Source organism: Poromitra crassiceps (genome assembly GCF_964638095.1).
Source record: "Poromitra crassiceps genome assembly, chromosome: 11".
In the NCBI taxonomy this organism is placed as follows: Eukaryota; Metazoa; Chordata; class Actinopteri; order Beryciformes; family Melamphaidae; genus Poromitra; species Poromitra crassiceps.
In genome coordinates this window covers 11,610,597-11,631,759 of record NC_139643.1, presented here as the reverse complement: position 1 = coordinate 11,631,759, position 21,163 = coordinate 11,610,597, and the positions used below count along the sequence as shown (strand labels likewise).

Sequence of the window (21,163 nt, the reverse complement as noted above, 5' to 3'; positions counted from 1 at the left end):
CTTGACTTGATGCATGTAGAGAAGACCTGAGACTTGACTTGATGCATGTAGAGAAGACCTGAGACTTGACTTGATGCATGTAGAGAAGACCTGAGACTTGACTTGACTTGATGCATGTAGAGAAGACTTGAGACTTGACTTGACGTGATGCATGTAGAGAAGACCTGAGACTTGACTTGATGCATGTAGAGAAGACCTGAGACTTGACTTGATGCATGTAGAGAAGACCTGAGACTTGACTTGACTTGATGCATGTAGAGAAGACCTGAGACTTGACTTGATGCATGTAGAAAAGACCTGAGACTTGACTTGACTTGATGCATGTAGAGAAGACCTGAGACTTGACTTGACTTTATGCATGAAGAGAAGACCTGAGACTTGAATTTATGCATGAAGAGAAGACCTGAGACTTGACTTGATGCATGTAGAGAAGACCTGAGACTTGACTTCATGCATGAAGAGAAGACCTGAGACTTGACGTGATGCATGTAGAGAAGACCTGAGACTTGACGTGATGCATGTAGAGAAGACCTGAGACTTGACTTGATGCATGTAGAGAAGACCTGAGACTTGACTTGATGCATGTAGAGAAGACTTGAGACTTGACTTGACTTGATGCATGTAGAGAAGACCTGAGACTTGACTTGACTTGATGCATGTAGAGAAGACCTGAGACTTGACTTGATGCATGAAGAGAAGACCTGAGACTTGACTTGATGCATGAAGAGAAGACCTGAGACTTGACTTGATGCATGTAGAGAAGACCTGAGACTTGACTTGACTTGATGCATGTAGAGAAGACCTGAGACTTGACTTGATGCATGTAGAGAAGACCTGAGACTTGACTTGATGTATGTAGAGAAGACCTGAGACTTGACTTGATGCATGAAGAGAAGACTTGAGACTTGACTTGATGCATGTAGAGAAGACCTGAGACTTGACTTGATGCATGAAGAGAAGACCTGATACTTGACTTGATGCATGTAGAGAAGACCTGAGACTTGACTTGATGCATGTAGAGAAGACCTGAGACTTGACTTGATGCATGAAGAGAAGACCTGATACTTGACTTGATGCATGTAGAGAAGACCTGAGACTTGACTTGATGCATGTAGAGAAGACTTGAGACTTGACTTGATGCATGAAGAGTAGACTTGAGACTTGACTTGATGCATGTAGAGAAGACTTGAGACTTGACTTGATGCATGTGGAGAAGACTTGAGACTTGACTTGATGCATGTAGAGAAGACCTGAGACTTGACTTGATGCATGAAGAGAAGACCTGAGACTTGACTTGATGCATGAAGAGAAGACCTGAGACTTGACTTGATGCATGAAGAGAAGACCTGAGACTTGACTTGATGCATGTAGAGAAGACCTGAGACTTGACTTGATGCATGAAGAGAAGACCTGAGACGTGACTTGATGCATGTAGAGAAGACTTGAGACTGGACTTGATGCATGTAGAGAAGCCCTGAGACTTGACTTGATGCATGAAGAGAAGACCTGAGACTTGACTTGATGCATGTAGAGAAGACCTGAGACTTGACTTGATGCATGAAGAGAAGACCTGAGACTTGACTTGATGCATGTAGAGAAGACCTGAGACTTGACTTGATGCATGTAGAGAAGACTTGAGACTTGACTTTATGCATGAGGAGAAGACCTGAGACTTGACGTGTGCATGTAGAGAAGACCTGAGACTTGACGCATGTAGAGAAGACCTGAGACTTGACTTGATGCATGTAGAGAAGACCTAAGACTTGACGTGTGCATGTAGAGAAGACCTGAGACTTGACTTGACGCATGTAGAGAAGACCTGAGACTTGACGTGTGCATGTAGAGAAGACCGGAGTCTTGATGTGATGCATGTAGAGAAGACCTGAGACTTGACGTGTGCATGTAGAGAAGACCTGAGACTTGACATGATGCATGTAGAGAAGACCTGAGACTTGACTTGATGCATGTAGAGAAGACCTGAGACTTGACTTGATGCATGTAGAGAAGACCTGAGACTTGACTTGATGCATGTAGAGAAGACCTGAGACTTGACTTGATGCATGTAGAGAAGACCTGAGACTTGACTTGATGCATGTAGAGAAGACTTGAGACTTGACTTGATGCATGTAGAGAAGACCTGAGACTTGACTTGATGCATGTAGAGAAGACCTGAGACTTGACTTGATGCATGTAGAGAAGACCTGAGACTTGACTTGATGCATGTAGAGAAGACTTGAGACTTGACTTGATGCATGTAGAGAAGACTTGAGACTTGACTTGATGCATGTGGAGAAGACTTGAGACTTGACTTGATGCATGTAGAGAAGACCTGAGACTTGACTTGATGCATGAAGAGAAGACCTGAGACTTGACTTGATGCATGAAGAGAAGACCTGAGACTTGACTTGATGCATGAAGAGAAGACCTGAGACTTGACTTGATGCATGTAGAGAAGACCTGAGACTTGACTTGATGCATGAAGAGAAGACCTGAGACGTGACTTGATGCATGTAGAGAAGACTTGAGACTGGACTTGATGCATGTAGAGAAGCCCTGAGACTTGACTTGATGCATGAAGAGAAGACCTGAGACTTGACTTGATGCATGTAGAGAAGACCTGAGACTTGACTTGATGCATGAAGAGAAGACCTGAGACTTGACTTGATGCATGTAGAGAAGACCTGAGACTTGACTTGATGCATGTAGAGAAGACTTGAGACTTGACTTTATGCATGAGGAGAAGACCTGAGACTTGACGTGTGCATGTAGAGAAGACCTGAGACTTGACTTGATGCATGTAGAGAAGACCTGAGACTTGACTTGATGCATGTAGAGAAGACCTAAGACTTGACGTGTGCATGTAGAGAAGACCTGAGACTTGACTTGACGCATGTAGAGAAGACCTGAGACTTGACGTGTGCATGTAGAGAAGACCGGAGTCTTGATGTGATGCATGTAGAGAAGACCTGAGACTTGACGTGTGCATGTAGAGAAGACCTGAGACTTGACTTGATGCATGTAGAGAAGACCTGAGACTTGACTTGACGTGATGCATGTAGAGAAGACCTGAGACTTGACTTGACGTGATGCATGTAGAGAAGACCTGAGACTTGACTTGATGCATGTAGAGAAGACCTGAGACTTGACTTGATGCATGTAGAGAAGACCTGAGACTTGACTTGATGCATGTAGAGAAGACCTGAGACTTGACTTGATGCATGTAGAGAAGACCTGAGACTTGACTTGACTTGATGCATGTAGAGAAGACTTGAGACTTGACTTGACGTGATGCATGTAGAGAAGACCTGAGACTTGACTTGATGCATGTAGAGAAGACCTGAGACTTGACTTGATGCATGTAGAGAAGACCTGAGACTTGACTTGACTTGATGCATGTAGAGAAGACCTGAGACTTGACTTGATGCATGTAGAAAAGACCTGAGACTTGACTTGACTTGATGCATGTAGAGAAGACCTGAGACTTGACTTGACTTTATGCATGAAGAGAAGACCTGAGACTTGAATTTATGCATGAAGAGAAGACCTGAGACTTGACTTGATGCATGTAGAGAAGACCTGAGACTTGACTTCATGCATGAAGAGAAGACCTGAGACTTGACGTGATGCATGTAGAGAAGACCTGAGACTTGACGTGATGCATGTAGAGAAGACCTGAGACTTGACTTGATGCATGTAGAGAAGACCTGAGACTTGACTTGATGCATGTAGAGAAGACTTGAGACTTGACTTGACTTGATGCATGTAGAGAAGACCTGAGACTTGACTTGACTTGATGCATGTAGAGAAGACCTGAGACTTGACTTGATGCATGAAGAGAAGACCTGAGACTTGACTTGATGCATGAAGAGAAGACCTGAGACTTGACTTGATGCATGTAGAGAAGACCTGAGACTTGACTTGACTTGATGCATGTAGAGAAGACCTGAGACTTGACTTGATGCATGTAGAGAAGACCTGAGACTTGACTTGATGTATGTAGAGAAGACCTGAGACTTGACTTGATGCATGAAGAGAAGACTTGAGACTTGACTTGATGCATGTAGAGAAGACCTGAGACTTGACTTGATGCATGAAGAGAAGACCTGATACTTGACTTGATGCATGTAGAGAAGACCTGAGACTTGACTTGATGCATGTAGAGAAGACCTGAGACTTGACTTGATGCATGAAGAGAAGACCTGATACTTGACTTGATGCATGTAGAGAAGACCTGAGACTTGACTTGATGCATGTAGAGAAGACTTGAGACTTGACTTGATGCATGAAGAGTAGACTTGAGACTTGACTTGATGCATGTAGAGAAGACTTGAGACTTGACTTGATGCATGTGGAGAAGACTTGAGACTTGACTTGATGCATGTAGAGAAGACCTGAGACTTGACTTGATGCATGAAGAGAAGACCTGAGACTTGACTTGATGCATGAAGAGAAGACCTGAGACTTGACTTGATGCATGAAGAGAAGACCTGAGACTTGACTTGATGCATGTAGAGAAGACCTGAGACTTGACTTGATGCATGAAGAGAAGACCTGAGACGTGACTTGATGCATGTAGAGAAGACTTGAGACTGGACTTGATGCATGTAGAGAAGCCCTGAGACTTGACTTGATGCATGAAGAGAAGACCTGAGACTTGACTTGATGCATGTAGAGAAGACCTGAGACTTGACTTGATGCATGAAGAGAAGACCTGAGACTTGACTTGATGCATGTAGAGAAGACCTGAGACTTGACTTGATGCATGTAGAGAAGACTTGAGACTTGACTTTATGCATGAGGAGAAGACCTGAGACTTGACGTGTGCATGTAGAGAAGACCTGAGACTTGACGCATGTAGAGAAGACCTGAGACTTGACTTGATGCATGTAGAGAAGACCTAAGACTTGACGTGTGCATGTAGAGAAGACCTGAGACTTGACTTGACGCATGTAGAGAAGACCTGAGACTTGACGTGTGCATGTAGAGAAGACCTGAGACTTGACGTGTGCATGTAGAGAAGACCTGAGACTTGACATGATGCATGTAGAGAAGACCTGAGACTTGACTTGATGCATGTAGAGAAGACCTGAGACTTGACTTGATGCATGTAGAGAAGACCTGAGACTTGACTTGATGCATGTAGAGAAGACCTGAGACTTGACTTGATGCATGTAGAGAAGACCTGAGACTTGACTTGATGCATGTAGAGAAGACTTGAGACTTGACTTGATGCATGTAGAGAAGACCTGAGACTTGACTTGATGCATGTAGAGAAGACCTGAGACTTGACTTGATGCATGTAGAGAAGACCTGAGACTTGACTTGATGCATGTAGAGAAGACTTGAGACTTGACTTGATGCATGTAGAGAAGACTTGAGACTTGACTTGATGCATGTGGAGAAGACCGGAGTCTTGATGTGATGCATGTAGAGAAGACCTGAGACTTGACGTGTGCATGTAGAGAAGACCTGAGACTTGACATGATGCATGTAGAGAAGACCTGAGACTTGACTTGATGCATGTAGAGAAGACTTGAGACTTGACTTGATGCATGTAGAGAAGACCTGAGACTTGACTTGATGCATGTAGAGAAGACCTGAGACTTGACTTGATGCATGTAGAGAAGACTTGAGACTTGATGTGATGCATGTAGAGAAGACTTGAGACTTGACTTGATGCATGTAGAGAAGACCTGAGACTTGACTTGATGCATGTAGAGAAGACCTGAGACTTGACTTGATGCATGTAGAGAAGACCTGAGACTTGACTTGATGCATGTAGAGAAGACCTGAGACTTGACTTGATGCATGTAGAGAAGACTTGAGACTTGACTTGATGCATGTAGAGAAGACCTGAGACTTGACTTGATGCATGTAGAGAAGACCTGAGACTTGACTTGATGCATGTAGAGAAGACCTGAGACTTGACTTGACGCATGTAGAGAAGACTTGAGACTTGACATGATGCATGTAGAGAAGACCTGAGACTTGACTTGGGTTCTGGTGACTTGGGTCTTGACTCTGACTTGTACTTTGTCTAAAGTCTCGACTTGAGATCTTGTGTTTGTGTAAATGACTTGGATTGAAAGTGATGAGATTTATTCCAGCAGACGACTGAATTTAAATTCTGTTTTCTGAATTTGTCTGGAATGCTTGAATTTATTGAATTTGAAAGTGATGATTGAAATCAAACTCATGATGCTCTTACCAAGTGTTGATCCTATGAAAACCATATGTTACTGTGTCTCTGTCAGATGATGCTGCTGAGTCTCCAGCAGGCGGCTTGTCTCCCAAAGGACCACTTCCTGCTCCTCGCCTGAAGAGGGTGCCATCTGAGCAGGAGAGAGAGGGCAGCAGCAGCCCTGCAGGACTCCTGTCTCCACTGGACGGTTGGTTTCCTCCATTATAAACTGTCCTCGAGGTTGGCTTTTTGACCGTGGCCATCTTGGTTATTTGGAGCCAGAAGTGAGCATGAATTTGGGCGAGAGGGTGGAGCCGGGGAGGAGCCTGTGAGGAGCCGGGGAGGAGCCGGGGAGGAGCCGTGCCTAGCAGACGTGTAGCAGCCAGAGCTATAGAGATCCAAAGTTCCTCCCCTTTGCGGTAGGGCCCTATACGAACCAGCGTCTGAAAAGATATGACTGGTGGTGACTCTGGTGAACTGATATATATGAACTGATATATATGAACTGATATATATGAGTGGTGGTGACTGACTGGTGAACTGCGAGACAATAATTGTTTGATTCCATTTGAATTGTGCCATGAGGTACACATGTTTGTCAATTTAAAATATAACTTAATAAACTAGCTAACTAAGTTCAAGGTTCAAGGTTTTACACATTACAGGTAAAGTGCAGTGAATTTAGGGCTGCAGCCACTCCAAGACTGTGCATTCTAAACAAGACAACAAGACAGACAGACAACACAGAGACAGACAGACAGACAGACAACACAGGGACAGACAGACAACACAACACAGGGACAGACAACACAACACAGGGACAGACAGACAACACAGAGACAGACAGACAACACAGGGACAGACAGACAACACAGGGACAGACAGACAACACAGGGACAGACAGACAACACAGGGACAGACAGACAGACAACACAGGGACAGACAGACAGACAACACAGGGACAGACAGACAACACAGAGACAGACAGACAACACAGGGACAGACAGACAGACAACACAGAGACAGACAGACAACACATAGACAGACAGACAACACAGGGACAGACAGACAACACTGGGACCGACAGACAGACAACACAGAGACAGACAGACAACACAGGGACAGACAGACAACACAGGGACAGACAGACAACACAGAGACAGACAGATAACACAGGGACAGACAACAACACAGGGACAGACAGACAACACAGGGACAGACAGACAACACAGGGACAGACAACACAGGGACAGACAACACAGAGACAGACAGACAACACAGGGACAGACAGACAGACAACACAGAGACAGACAGACAACACAGAGACAGACAGACAACACAGGGACAGACAGACAACACAGGGACAGACAGACAACACAGAGACAGACAGACAACACAGGGACAGACAGACAGACAACACAGAGACAGACAGACAACACAGAGACAGACAGACAACACAGAGACAGACAGACAACACAGGGACAGACAGACAACACAGGGACAGACAGACAGACAACACAGAGACAGACAGACAACACAGGGACAGACAGACAACACAGGGACAGACAGACAACACAGGGACAGACAACAACACAGGGACAGACAGACAACACAGGGACAGACAGACAACACAGGGACAGACAGACAACACAGGGACAGACAACATTACACAGGGACAGACAGACAACACAGGGACAGACAACAACACAGGGACAGACAGACAACACAGGGACAGACAGACAACACAGGGACAGACAACACAGGGACAGACAGACAACACAGGGACAGACAGACAACACTGGGACAGACAGACAACACAGAGACAGACAGACAGACAACACAGAGACAGACAGACAACACAGGGACAGACAGACAACACAGAGACAGACAGACAGACAGACAACACAGGGACAGACAGACAACACAGGGACAGACAGACAACACAGAGACAGACAGACAGACAACACAGGGACAGACAGACAACACAGAGACAGACAGACAACACAGGGACAGACAGACAACACAGAGACAGACAGACAGACAACACAGAGACAGACAGACAACACAGGGACAGACAGACAACACAGAGACAGACAGACAGACAACACAGAGACAGACAGACAACACAGGGACAGACAGACAACACAGGGACAGACAGACAACACAGAGACAGACAGACAGACAACACAGGGACAGACAGACAACACAGGGACAGACAGACAACACAGGGACAGACAGACAACACAGGGGCAGACAGACAACACAGGGACAGACAGACAACACAGGGACAGACAGACAACACAGGGACAGACAGACAACACAGGGACAGACAGACAACACAGGGACAGATAGACAACACAGGGACAGACAGACAACACAGGGACAGACAGACAACACAGGGACAGACAGACAACACGGGGACAGACAGACAACACAGAGACAGACAGACAACACAGGGACAGACAGACAGACAACACAGAGACAGACAGACACCACGGGGACAGACAGACAACACAAGGACAGACAGACAACACAGGGACAGACAGACAACACGGGGACAGACAGACAACACAGGGACAGACAGACAACACAGAGACAGACAGACAACACGGGGACAGACAGACAGAAAGGAGCCACAGCGATAGACATCCATGAATTCACATTAGCCTCCTTAGCACCATGAATATGGGCTGTAGAGTTCTAGATAAACAAAATTAAAAATAATAAAAACTTTTAAAACCTATCCCTATTGCTTCAATGATAGTGAATGTGGTGGCTTCCATCGTGTGGCAACTTTTTCTTTCTTTCTTTCTTTATATAGTTTGTTTTTTGTTTTTCTTGCTGCTGCAGTCAGGCCAGCAAGCAAAGTGTGTTTCTTAGTTGTCCAGATGTTTCTTGGAAAAGGTTTTGAATGACATTGTTTTTCTCCCCTGTCCTCTCCTGCCCCCAGCTGAGTGTCCGGGGGACTGCGGTCCGTTCGACCAACCTGCTGCCGGGAGACAGTGGTCGTCTCTGAAGAGCTCAACCAACCCTGCTGCTCAGGAGGACAGAGAGCGGACCAAGTCCCTCCCCGCCTACGGTTCGACCAATCACATTCTGTCAATCAAGTCGTTTCTAAAGTTCTGCAGGGTTCAATTTGGTGTTTTGCCTTCATTAGACAGTACGCAGCACAGAGACATGGGAGAGACTGGGCTAGAGAGAGGGATCAGACTTTGAAATTGGGACAGGTTACAGTAGCTCCCACTCAGAACACAACATAGCATAAAATAAACAGTAGTAAAATGCGATAGTAAGCAAAAATAAGCAAAATAAAGTAGAGTACGTATAAAGTAAGCAAAATAAGTAGAGTAAGTATACATTACGTGACAATTGCAGTTATTGCACACTGGACAGTCGGCTTGCCCTTTACATTACATGTTGCTCAGCCAGGCACAGTTAACCTATCGGCTGGCTCAGTCTCAGGGAGACTTGAGTGTCTCCGAGGTGCTCTTTTAAGAGAGGCATTAAAGAGTCCAATGGCCAATGGTGATAAAGGTGCTGGGCTAGATTCAAACACGTGCCACATTTACATGGTATGTACCACAGACCACTGATCCACCAGGACGCCCCACGACAACAACAACAACAACAACAACAACGTTGGAATGACAAACCATCGCAACCCAATTCACAATAGGCCTCGTCTATAAACCGTGAGAAGAGCGAATCTGTGCGTCAATACTGTAAACGTTCCTGACCATTTTTATTGCCATGTCCGCATCACGTTATATTATCTTCAGAATCAGAATCAGAATCAGAATCACTTTTATTGCCACAGTATGCAAGTTACATACGAGGAATTTGTCTGTATGCAGCGTAGCGGTCACATCAATATACAGAGATAAGAAGTAGGAAGATAACTAAAGACTAAATCTTGAATAGGACCCAGCCATTTCAAAGAGATATGTGTGTTAAATCACAACTTTGTTTTCTGCGCGTTATTGATAACACATACACATTAATTAAATACTTTATAAATGAGACCAAATAAATGCATTTAGGCTGATTTTAACAGGCTTCCTTCTCATCAGAAAAACATAAACATTTAAAATGCCCAACCGCCCCCTAATTTAATGCCTATTTAACACTCCTCCTATTCGTGTATTGTATAATATTGGACTGCACTTGCAGCTGTGTGATTTTGTCTTGTAGATGTCTCTTTTGATGTCTGAATATTGATATTACCACTAAGACTAATCCCTGGGATGTAATCCTGCATATTGTGGCAATAGAAGTGATTCTGATCCTGATTAAATCAAGACTGTGGAAGAAATTGTGCAAATGTGTTTGGCGGCCCAAAGAAAGTCTCGTGCGGCCCACCTGTGGCTCCCCAGCCAGTGTTTGAGGATGGCTTCTTTAGAGAGTGATCGGCCATTTTCTGCCCCTAGAAGTGAGCGGATGCAGGACTTAATTCAATGTAAGAACAGGAGTAATGCTATTAGCAGCTGTGTAACCATGGTTACGCTTAAAACACACGATTTAGTGCTGATTCGCTCTTTAACTGGCATTAAAGGAACAGTTCACCCAAAAATGGAAATTGTGTCATCACCATGCCAGGTGAAACACAGATGACGTTTGTCCATATAACACATTGATTAATACACAAGATTTGACTATGCCCTGTGCCAAAACAATCCACAGTAAAACACATGTAGAAACCCAATCCAGATTAAAATCAAGCCATCAAACGAGTGATATAACTACCATCAGATGCAACACCAGAAGACATCAGGCTACACTGTCACAGATCTACACAGTCATCCCTCAGACACCAGGAGACATCAGGCTACACTGTCATAGATCTACACTGTCATAGATCTCAAGATTCAAGATTTTTATTGTCACTCCATGGTACAAGTATCACGTGTGAAATTCTTGTGCTGTGGACTCCGTTTACAACATAGTACAAATATAACAGGGCATATGAGTGCAAAAACAACAAGAGACACAACAAGCAATAAGGCAGTATAGTGATAAGACAAGTCAGAGACAGTGGCATATTCACTGCACATAGGTGCACATGTCATGTGCATACTTTAGACGTGCTTAAACACGTCTACACAGTCATAGATCTACACTGGATCTACACTGTCATAGATCTACACTATCATAGATCTACACAATCATAGATCTACACAGTCATATATCTACACTGTCATAGATCTACACAGTCATAGATCTACACTGTCATAGATCGTCATATATCTACACTGTCATATATCTACACTGTCATAGATCTACACAGTCATAGAAATACACAGTCACAGATCTACGCTGTCATAGATCTACACAGTCATAGATCTACACTGTCATAGATCTACACTGTCATAGACTGTCATAAATCTACACTGTCATAGACTCACATAGATCTACACTGTCATATATCTACACTGTCATAGACTGTCATAGATCTACACTGTCATAGATCTACACTGTCATATATCTACACTGTCATAGACTGTCATAGATCTACACTGTCATAGATCTACACTGTCATAGACTGTCATATATCTATACTGTCATAGATCTACACTGTCATAGATCTACACTGTCATAGATCTACACAGTCATAGATCTACACTGTCATAGATCTACACTGTCATAGAAATACACAGTCATAGATCTACACTGTCATAGATCTACACTGTCATCCCTCAGATGGACCATTCGCATAAAGAGACACACAGGGAGGCTGCAGCACATCTGGAGATGGTGACTGGTTGTCCTGTTTCTCTTTCTCTCTGCCTGTCTCCCCTGTTCTGTCATTCTTTTGTGCCTTCATCTCTTTCTCCCTCTCTCTCCCCCTCCCCTCTCCCTCTCTCTCCCCCCTCCCTCCCTCTCTCTCTCTCTCCCTCCCCCCTCTCTCTCTCGCACTGCTGCTGCTGACCCTGTGTTTCACCTCTCTCTCCCTCCCCCCCTCTCTCACTCACTCTCTCTCCATCTCTCTCTCACTCACTCACTCAATCACTCTCTCTCTCTCTCCATCTCTCTCTCTCTCTCTAGTGAGGTCTCCCTCTCTGGCAGATTCAGCCTCCGGCCCGGCAGAGGAGGTGACCCCGCCTGCTGCCGCTGACCTGAGGTCTGACGAAGATGCCGCCGACGACTCTGTCCTTCCCGTGTGACGCTGCATTCTGTTCCCGCCGGCGGCCATTTTGGCTCCACAATCCTGCTTTCTGGTCCCTCCACGAGTAGAGACAATTCAAATGTGTTGGTTCAGTTCCCACCGAGGCAAAGATACTGAGGCATGGTTACTGACTCATTCCCCCTCGTGGCTTCAGGCTGTTTGTGGAGTTTCTTCACTTCAGATGAACGGCGTCTGTCTGGACAAGCTGACGTCACGCAGCTCTAAACACGACCATGAGACACCAGACTAGAGCAGATAGATAGTTCATCTGCTGAGGAGACCATCTCTGGCTGTTCACACCTCCATCTCCAGCTGTAAACCGCTGCATCAGTCCAAAGCACTGGGGAGAATGTGTTTTGATTTCCTCGAAATAAGTCCAGATTGAAGCATATATAGGATTTTGGAGCTATTCCACAAGCGGGAAAGTAGGCAAATTGTAGCTGGTGCGTTTGAGGACAAGAAAAGGACGTTTGGACTAGGGATGGGCATCGAATTTCGAATTTTCGAATAATCGTTGTTATTATCAAGGTCGACTTTTATTATTGAAATTCGAAATTCGATTTTTTTTTTTTTTTTTTTTTTTTTTTTTTTTTTGAGTGAAATGTTGCATTGTCTCCCCTGATTCTAAGTATAGTCAAATCGCTTGGTTTGAGCAAGTAAAACAATTTTTATAAGCATTTTAAGCAAGGTTTATGGAAAAATTAATGGCAGATGAAATCCCATGAAGAGGGAGAGGGGGTGACTTTGGCACCCCTTTGGCACTCAGACCTGAGCCTACTAAATATTTAATGAACCACTCATGATTGTCAAAACTGTTTTTTATTTTCGAAAATGTCAATGTCATGTAACATGTTCTTTACTTCAGTGGTGCAATGCTTGTTTGAGCTAAAAATCCACAGCAGAAGCTTTTTATATTAATTAATAAAGCCGTATACTTAGAATCAGGGGAGACAATGCAACATTTCACTCACAATTTTTTTTTTTTTTTTTTTTTTTTTTTTTAACATTTTTTTTATTTATTTTCGAAATTCGAATTAAATTCGAATTTGGCCAGCGAATTTCGAATAGTGTTTTTGCTAGAAATGCCCATCCCTAGTTTGGACATAATTGTGTCTTAATGTCACTATGCCTTTTTTGCATTCTTTCCAAGACTGAAATGTCTACTTAAAGCCCCCCCCCCCCACACACACACACACCAGTACCTGTATAACCGTTGATGTTCTATGAAAACATACATGTACGCTCTGTATCAACACGTCATTTGTGCCAAAGAGCTTAAATGAATAAGGACTGAAGCTAATAGCTTATTCCACTCATTATTCCACTGCAGCATAATGACTGTAGGACTGTTCTCTGTGTGTCTGTTCTCTCTTTGTTCAACTCTTTGTCTGCGCCCAGAGCGGAAACACCAGAAACAGCCATGACAGTCTGCCCGCATGTCTGAAAAACGTTAGTTTAGATCCACAATATTGTTATAATATCAACAACTAGCCAACCGATATCAAAGCTGGTGCGCTTTATGCAAAGCGCATGACTCAAACTGGTGAACAGTTATATCAAACTGGATTCGGTGTCGTTTTGTGCCCATGGAACTAATGTAGCTAACGGCTAGCTAACGCCACAGGTCAGTGGTGGAAATGGCCAGGTTTTACTCTGGGAACCCTACTTACACAGGAAGGAGGGCCCTAGATGGGGGCATAGGATATTATTTCTGAATGATTGACTACCCCCCACACACACACTGGTTGTACTCATTATACCATTCCAGCTACATAAAAATCTCTTACAAAATTTACTTAAATAAGATTGTCGAGCTCTACTGATTATTTCCCCTTGTTTTTATTCATGACAGACTGGATGACACATTGATAGTGACGCTGCTTATTCAGCTTCCAAATAACTGCTCTGCTCTCCACTGCTCTGCTCTGCTCTCCACTGTTCTGCTCTGCTCTCCACTGTTCGGCTCTGCTCTCCACTGCTCTGCTCTCCACTGCATTGCAAGACATTAAGGGAACCTGAGGAGGAATGCCGTTCCCCCTCTCATTCCCTCTCAATATTTACTCTGGGAACTCCGTTCCCAGGCGTTCCCTTCATTTCCACCACTAGCAGAGGCTAACGCTAGCTGTTTACTCGATACTGTACTCTATTACTGTGCTGAATATCATACGTCAGACCCGTTTTTACCAACAGTTTATTTTTCGGACTTTGAGCCCAAAATAAGGTTATTTGTCAACAAAATACACTAAAGAACACTGTGGCTAATCAGCAGAGCAGGTCAGGACCCAGCAACACATGAAATATCTTAAAAAATGGCAAAATACACCGGAGGGGGGGCTTTAAGATGGGGTTAACATTCCCCTCAACTTGCATATTTGATGAGGTTTAACTTGACCGATCAGTTGGTTTCTTCTCCCGAAAAATGATTGTAGAAGAAAAACTCCAATCTTCAGCCAAATACTTCGTATTATAAAAAGTATATACTGTATAATATAGCCTGAGATTCATAACTAACAGACACGTTGCCTCAGATGGTTGCTGCTGTACACTGACCGCCTTATTTCTATGAATCATGTGCTGCTGCACTTACCTATGTATTATTGTACCAATGTAAATATGTACTGACATGTTTTACATCTTTTAGCTGGTGTTTATATCAGGAGGGGTTATATTATACTGTATGTTTATATCAGGAGGGGTTATATTATACTGTATATCAGTTACATGCAGTTAAACTCGGGTTTATCATTTTATTATGGGCACATCATAAATGTATTATCAAAGAAAGCTACTGTGTTGATTAATTCCATTTAAAATACATGGTGATGGTTTTCATTTTATTGGGAAAGTTGTAATTGTTTTAATTCACTTAAAGTGTTTTATGGTTTAAAGTCATAACTGTGTGAGCGTACAAGTCTGTAAATGTCAGATCAAATTCAAGCTGTCAAATATTCTTGTATTAGTATGTTTATACAATAAATAAATAAATACTGCTCTACTGGTCAAAGTCTCTCTCATTGTCTTTCTTGCTCGCTCTTTATCTCCCTTTTATCTTCCTTATTAATATTTCCTTATTATTCCTTATTCTCTCGCTCTCACTTTCCCAACATTTCACTCGGACAGACCAAATCTACAAATTAAAAACAAAAACACAGACATTTTGTTTTAACCAGTTTTATTTATTTATTTTATTTTTGGTGAAATGTTCTATGGTCTCTCCTGATTCTAAATATAGCTGAATCCTTTGGTTTTTCGACCAAGGAAAACGTTTATATTCTTTATAAGCATTTTGACGCATTCATTATTTCCTCTGAGGTAATCCAAAAGTAACAGAAAGTAATCAAGTTACATTTGCCTTAACATTGTGATAGTTGGATCATATTACTGATTACAATTTTTAACAGGTAATTAGTAATTGTATCGGATTACATTTTTTAAGTAACCCTCTCAACCTTGGCCAGGACTGACTTCCTGTGCTGTCTGTAATATGATAGGTCGACTGACAGCTGCTGTTAAATCATTCAATGCATTACTAATACATAAAGGAAGACTGTTAACATGGTCCAGTGTATACAATACAAATACATGAAGACTGGTACCATGGTTACCAGGGGAGTGTTTGTGTCATGAAGCTCCACCCCTCTGGGAGGAGCGGGTTCATTCATCAAACTGCCACGCACGGCGTGGACAGAGCAGAGACCGCTCAGACTGCAGCAGGTTCTACTAGGTTCTACTGGGTTCCAAATTGTCAGGCCTGTCTTCAGCAGCGGCAGCATGGCCTCAGTCTGGTCTGATACTAGGAACAGTGGATCCTGCCCGACGCCTGGCTGACGACGGTCTGTCCTGCTTCTCTAAATGTTTTATATGGGGTTTGTTTTGTTTACATGTTAATATTTAATATGCAGCAGGCGAAACATCAACTTTACAGACAGAACAAAGTTACATCCTGCTTTTATATTGCATCGTCTTCTATGGTTAGGATGTTTAAGTTTAATTAATCTAGAATGACAAAGAATAAAACTGATTAAAGTTTCATGTAATGTAATTTAATGTACACTATAGCCTATGCAGTATTATACAGTATATCACTCCTAGATTAGTTACACTAACACACTGAGAAAAGTCTTCTGCCTGAAGTTTATTATATCCTGGTTGTGGTTTTAGAAGTGATGTAAAGCAGGTTAGATGTCCAGAGTAGCACCTTTTGCCAAACAGGTACAACACTGTGTCATCTGCATAGTGATGCTAAATGGACATGTGGGACATACAGTAGAAGTGCCATTGCTGGTTTCCGACCGACGCAGTCATTTCCCCGCCCAACACCCACATAGCATGTGTTGTGTGCCCATGGGCATGTTGGTCTTAAAATGAGGTGTGGTGAGGCGCATGAGTGTTTTCTATTACCTATGTAGTTCTTATATTCCTCTGTTTTTATCTTTGGGGACTGCAGATGGAGATTAGCCTTGTGCTAACTCGGGCACTTTTTACACTTTTACCATGTTTCAGGTGACTGTATCTGTTTCATGTTCAATGTGTTCATTAATTGTGCATTGTCCTGTCCAAATAAACAGATAAAGTAAAGTAAAGCATGTTGACGCATTACTATGTTGAGGCACAGAAAGTGATTGCACCTTGACCAACAGAAATCTGGTCCAAGTCGCTGTATTTTCCTGCTATTTAAATGATGCATTATTCAGATCTGCACCGACAGAGGCAGGTGCAGAACGTACTCTGCTCGCTACACACAGCCTGGCTTTTAAAGGGAATGGGAGATGATACTCTGATTGTTTCAGTTCATGTTACACCCAATGATTAATTGAGGGACTTAATAGAATGCCTTTGCACATTACTTTGAGCCCCAGATTGTTGGATTTGGACACGTCCCGAAATGCACTTGCGCCATCCGGTTTAAACCAGGTGCTGTGGATCGTTTAAGGGCCCTGAATATGATGATCATAGATATACTTTATTGATCCTTTGCAGGAAATTCATGTGTCACGTAATGCAGCTACATTCAACATGTCAGGACAAAAACAGGAAAAACATGAGGACATTGAAACATGTAGCAAGACACACAAAAAGTACTGTCAAGTACTAAGAAAAGAAAAAAGAAAAAGGGGCAGCAAAATACTGATAATAATAATACTAAAGTGCAAAAAATTGGCATAAAGTGACTTACAAGTATCTAGATAAAGAACAGTCACCGCTGGCCAACAAGATAAAATACAATATAAACAGCAACACGCACACACGCACGCACGCACACACACACACACACACACACACACACACACACACACACACACACACACACACACACACACACACACACACACACACACACACACACACACACACACACACACACACACACACACACACACCATGTGAGGGAACCGGGTCAGGGAACCAGGTCAGGCAAGCTTACGTATCTCCGCCCATAGTTGTTGTATGTGGATTGAGAACGCAATTAAATTTACACCTGTGTTCAATGTGGTCACAATGTGTCCCTGACCACCTCCGGAGGTGGTTTGGCCATTTGGAACACAAGCCGTCCTCAATGCATCCTGGGTGTATAATTAACAACTGTATGCGGTCAAGCATTATCTGATTGCAATCCGATCACCCAAAACACAATAATCCAAGGTGTCAAGATGGCATCAATCAGTGTCCGTGTTCTGTGTCTGGACGCTTCCGTGACCCAACTTCTTAATTTCCCAGGTTTGGTGTTTACATGCACCAGCTCATATACTGAGTTGTCCTGAAGACACTAAAGGAGTAACGCTACAATATAGCCGATGGCCTATGATGTAAACAGTGGCTAACTGGCTAGCCATGCACATGCTCGTCCGTCTTTGTACATATGTTAGCATTACAGTTTAGCCAGTTAGCAGCTAGGAACTGAATGTTAACCCAGTTTCAGTGTGTTAATATTTAACGCTGCAGCGTGTTCAGGTCATGAAACATACATGCCGTGACATCACACTGTTTTTGTGGAAGTCAACAACACGCAGGACAGATCCGTTATCCAGCTGAGAGCTGATAGCCTACTGATATCAATACGGCACAGACTGAAGCAGCTGATGTGATACATGATAGTGTCTTTTAAATTTAACCTAGTTTTACTCTCATCAGCATTCAGACTAGGGGACAGTGTGGGGGGTAACACATTACAAAGTAAGGCATTACTGTAATCACATTACATTTGTCTGTAACCAGTAGAGTAAGGCATTAGGCTACTGTAATCACATTACATTTGTCTGTAACCAGTAGAGTAAGGCATTAGGCTACTGCAATCACATTACATTTGTCTGTAACCAGTAGAGTAAGACATTAGGCTACTGTAATCACATTACATTTGTCTGTAACCAGTAGAGTAAGGCATTAGGCTACTGTAATCACATTACATTTGTCTGTAACCAGTAGAGTAAGGCATTAGGCTACTGTAATCACATGACATTTGTCTGTAACCAGTAGAGTAAGGCATGGGGCTACTGTAATCACATTACATTTGTCTGTAACCAATAGAGTAAGGCATTGGGCTACTGTAATCACATTACATTTGTCTGTAACCAGTAGAGTAAGGCATTAGGCTACTGTAATCACATTACATTTGTCTGTAACCAGTAGAGTAAGGCATTAGGCTACTGTAATCACATTACATTTGTCTGTAACCAGTAGAGTAAGGCATTATGCTACTGTAATCACATTACATTTGTCTGTAACCAGTAGAGTAAGACATTAGGCTACTGTAATCACATTACATTTGTCTGTAACCAGTAGAGTAAGGCATTAGGCTACTGTAATCACATTACATTTGTCTGTAACCAGTAGAGTAAGGCATTAGGCTACTGTAATCACATTACATTTGTCTGTAACCAGTAGAGTAAGGCATTAGGCTACTGTAATCACATTACATTTGTCTGTAACCAGTAGAGTAAGGCATTAGGCTACTGTAATCACATTACATTTGTCTGTAACCAGTAGAGTAAGGCATTAGGCTACTGTAATCACATTACATTTGTCTGTAACCAGTAGAGTAAGGCATTAGGCTACTGTAATCACATTACATTTGTCTGTAACCAGTAGACTCTACTGGTTACAGACAAATGTAATGTGATTACAGTAGCCTAATGTCTCTCTACTGAGTAGAGAGACATTAGGCTACTGTAATCACATTACATTTGTCTGTAACCAGTAGAGTAAGACATTAGGGTACTGTAATCACATTACATTTGTCTGTAACCAGTAGAGTAAGGCATTAGGCTACTGTAATCACATTACATTTGTCTGTAACCAGTAGAGTAAGGCATTAGGCTACTGTAATCACATTACATTTGTCTGTAACCAGTAGACTCTACTGGTTACAGACAAATGTAATGTGATTACAGTAGCCTAATGTCTCTCTACTGAGTAGAGAGACATTAGGCTACTGTAATCACATTACATTTGTCTGTAACCAGTAGAGTAAGACATTAGGGTACTGTAATCACATTACATTTGTCTGTAACCAGTAGAGTAAGGCATTAGGCTACTGTAATCACATTACATTTGTCTGTAACCAGTGGTTAGGTTTAAGCATGAGGAGTGACGATTGGCCGATCCATTGTGGCACCAACCTTCATAGGAGTTCGATGCAGATGGGGGGAAATGGCAGCGCGGTCTACAACTTTTGAGGCGTGGAGATATGCACATAATTACTTCACATCTCAGGCAATGTGGCGCAGCAATGTAAAAGTAATGTAATGAGTAGTGTAATGAATTCTCCAGGAAGTAATTAAGTTAAGTAAGGCATTACTTCTTTAAGTAATGTGTAATATATGACTGTTTTGAGTAATGACCCCCAACACTGGGGACATGAAAATTCCACTGACACCCAAGGCAATAATAATAATAATAGTAATAACCACCACCACCATCATCATCATCATCATCATCATCATCATCATCATCATCATCATCATCATCATCATCATCAGATTAGTCTCTCAAGCCAGACTATCTGCACCTTCTTACCCTGCTAGCCGGGCGCTCTCTCTCGCTCATATTGAGCGTTAGCGCCCGGGGACCCAATTAGCATCTCCCATCAGACCGTCACGCCGCTCTCGCGTCTAGGTCAGAGTCCTTACTTGAGCCAGAAACTTGAAGTGAAGGCACTATCCGATGCATAACATCCTCTTCTTCTAAATAACTGATGTTGCCGCTTCCAAATTGTTGCATAAAACCCACTTTTATATTGTTGATATAAAAAAGATCCTTGATGCAATAGCATTCAGGAAGTGTGGGGGCAGTGTGGGGGGCAGTACGGACAGCGACGCACTGTGTTGACACATACTGCCCCCCACAAGATTGAGACACAGGGAAGGAGAGCCGCCTCACCCCTAACAGCAGTCTCTCTCTCTCTCTCTCTCTCTCTCTCTCTCTCTCTCTCTCTCTCTCTCTCTCTCTCTCTCTCTCTCTCTCTTTCTCTCTCTCTGTCTGTCTGTCTGTCTGTCTGTCTCTCTGTCTCTCTGTCTGTCTGTCTGTCTGTCTCTCTGTCTGTCTCTCTGTCTCTCTGTCTGTCTCTCTGTCTCTCTGTCTGTCTGTCTGTCTCTCTGTCTGTCTGTCTGTCTGTCTCCAGGTGATACAGCACGGCTGATACCAGAGCAACTACATTACCCACAAACCCCTACATCATGTTCAGCATTAAACGGTCAGTGAGGTTTACATTGAATACACACATGAATCATCCTTATAGTGATCTTACCCCTTAAAGCCGCCCTCCAGTCAGTTTTCCTACCTCTAACCGTTGGTAGGGGTGGGAATCACCAGAGGACGATATT

General features: G+C 43.0%; 1 protein-coding gene across 2 annotated transcripts in view; it reads left to right on the top strand.

Moving 5' to 3' along the window:
• carmil1 (capping protein regulator and myosin 1 linker 1) overlaps positions 1-12,814 on the top strand; it is a 96,526-nt gene extending 83,712 nt beyond the window's left edge. For both annotated transcript variants that reach the window (XM_083646263.1, XM_083646262.1), the window contains exons 37-39: positions 6,255-6,389; positions 9,132-9,260; positions 12,224-12,814. In XM_083646263.1, coding sequence (XP_083502389.1) covers positions 6,255-6,389; positions 9,132-9,260; positions 12,224-12,342 — 383 coding nt within the window. In that variant the 3' untranslated portion in view covers positions 12,343-12,814. The remainder of the gene's footprint in view (positions 1-6,254; positions 6,390-9,131; positions 9,261-12,223) is intronic.
• The last annotated feature ends 8,349 nt before the right edge of the window (positions 12,815-21,163 follow it).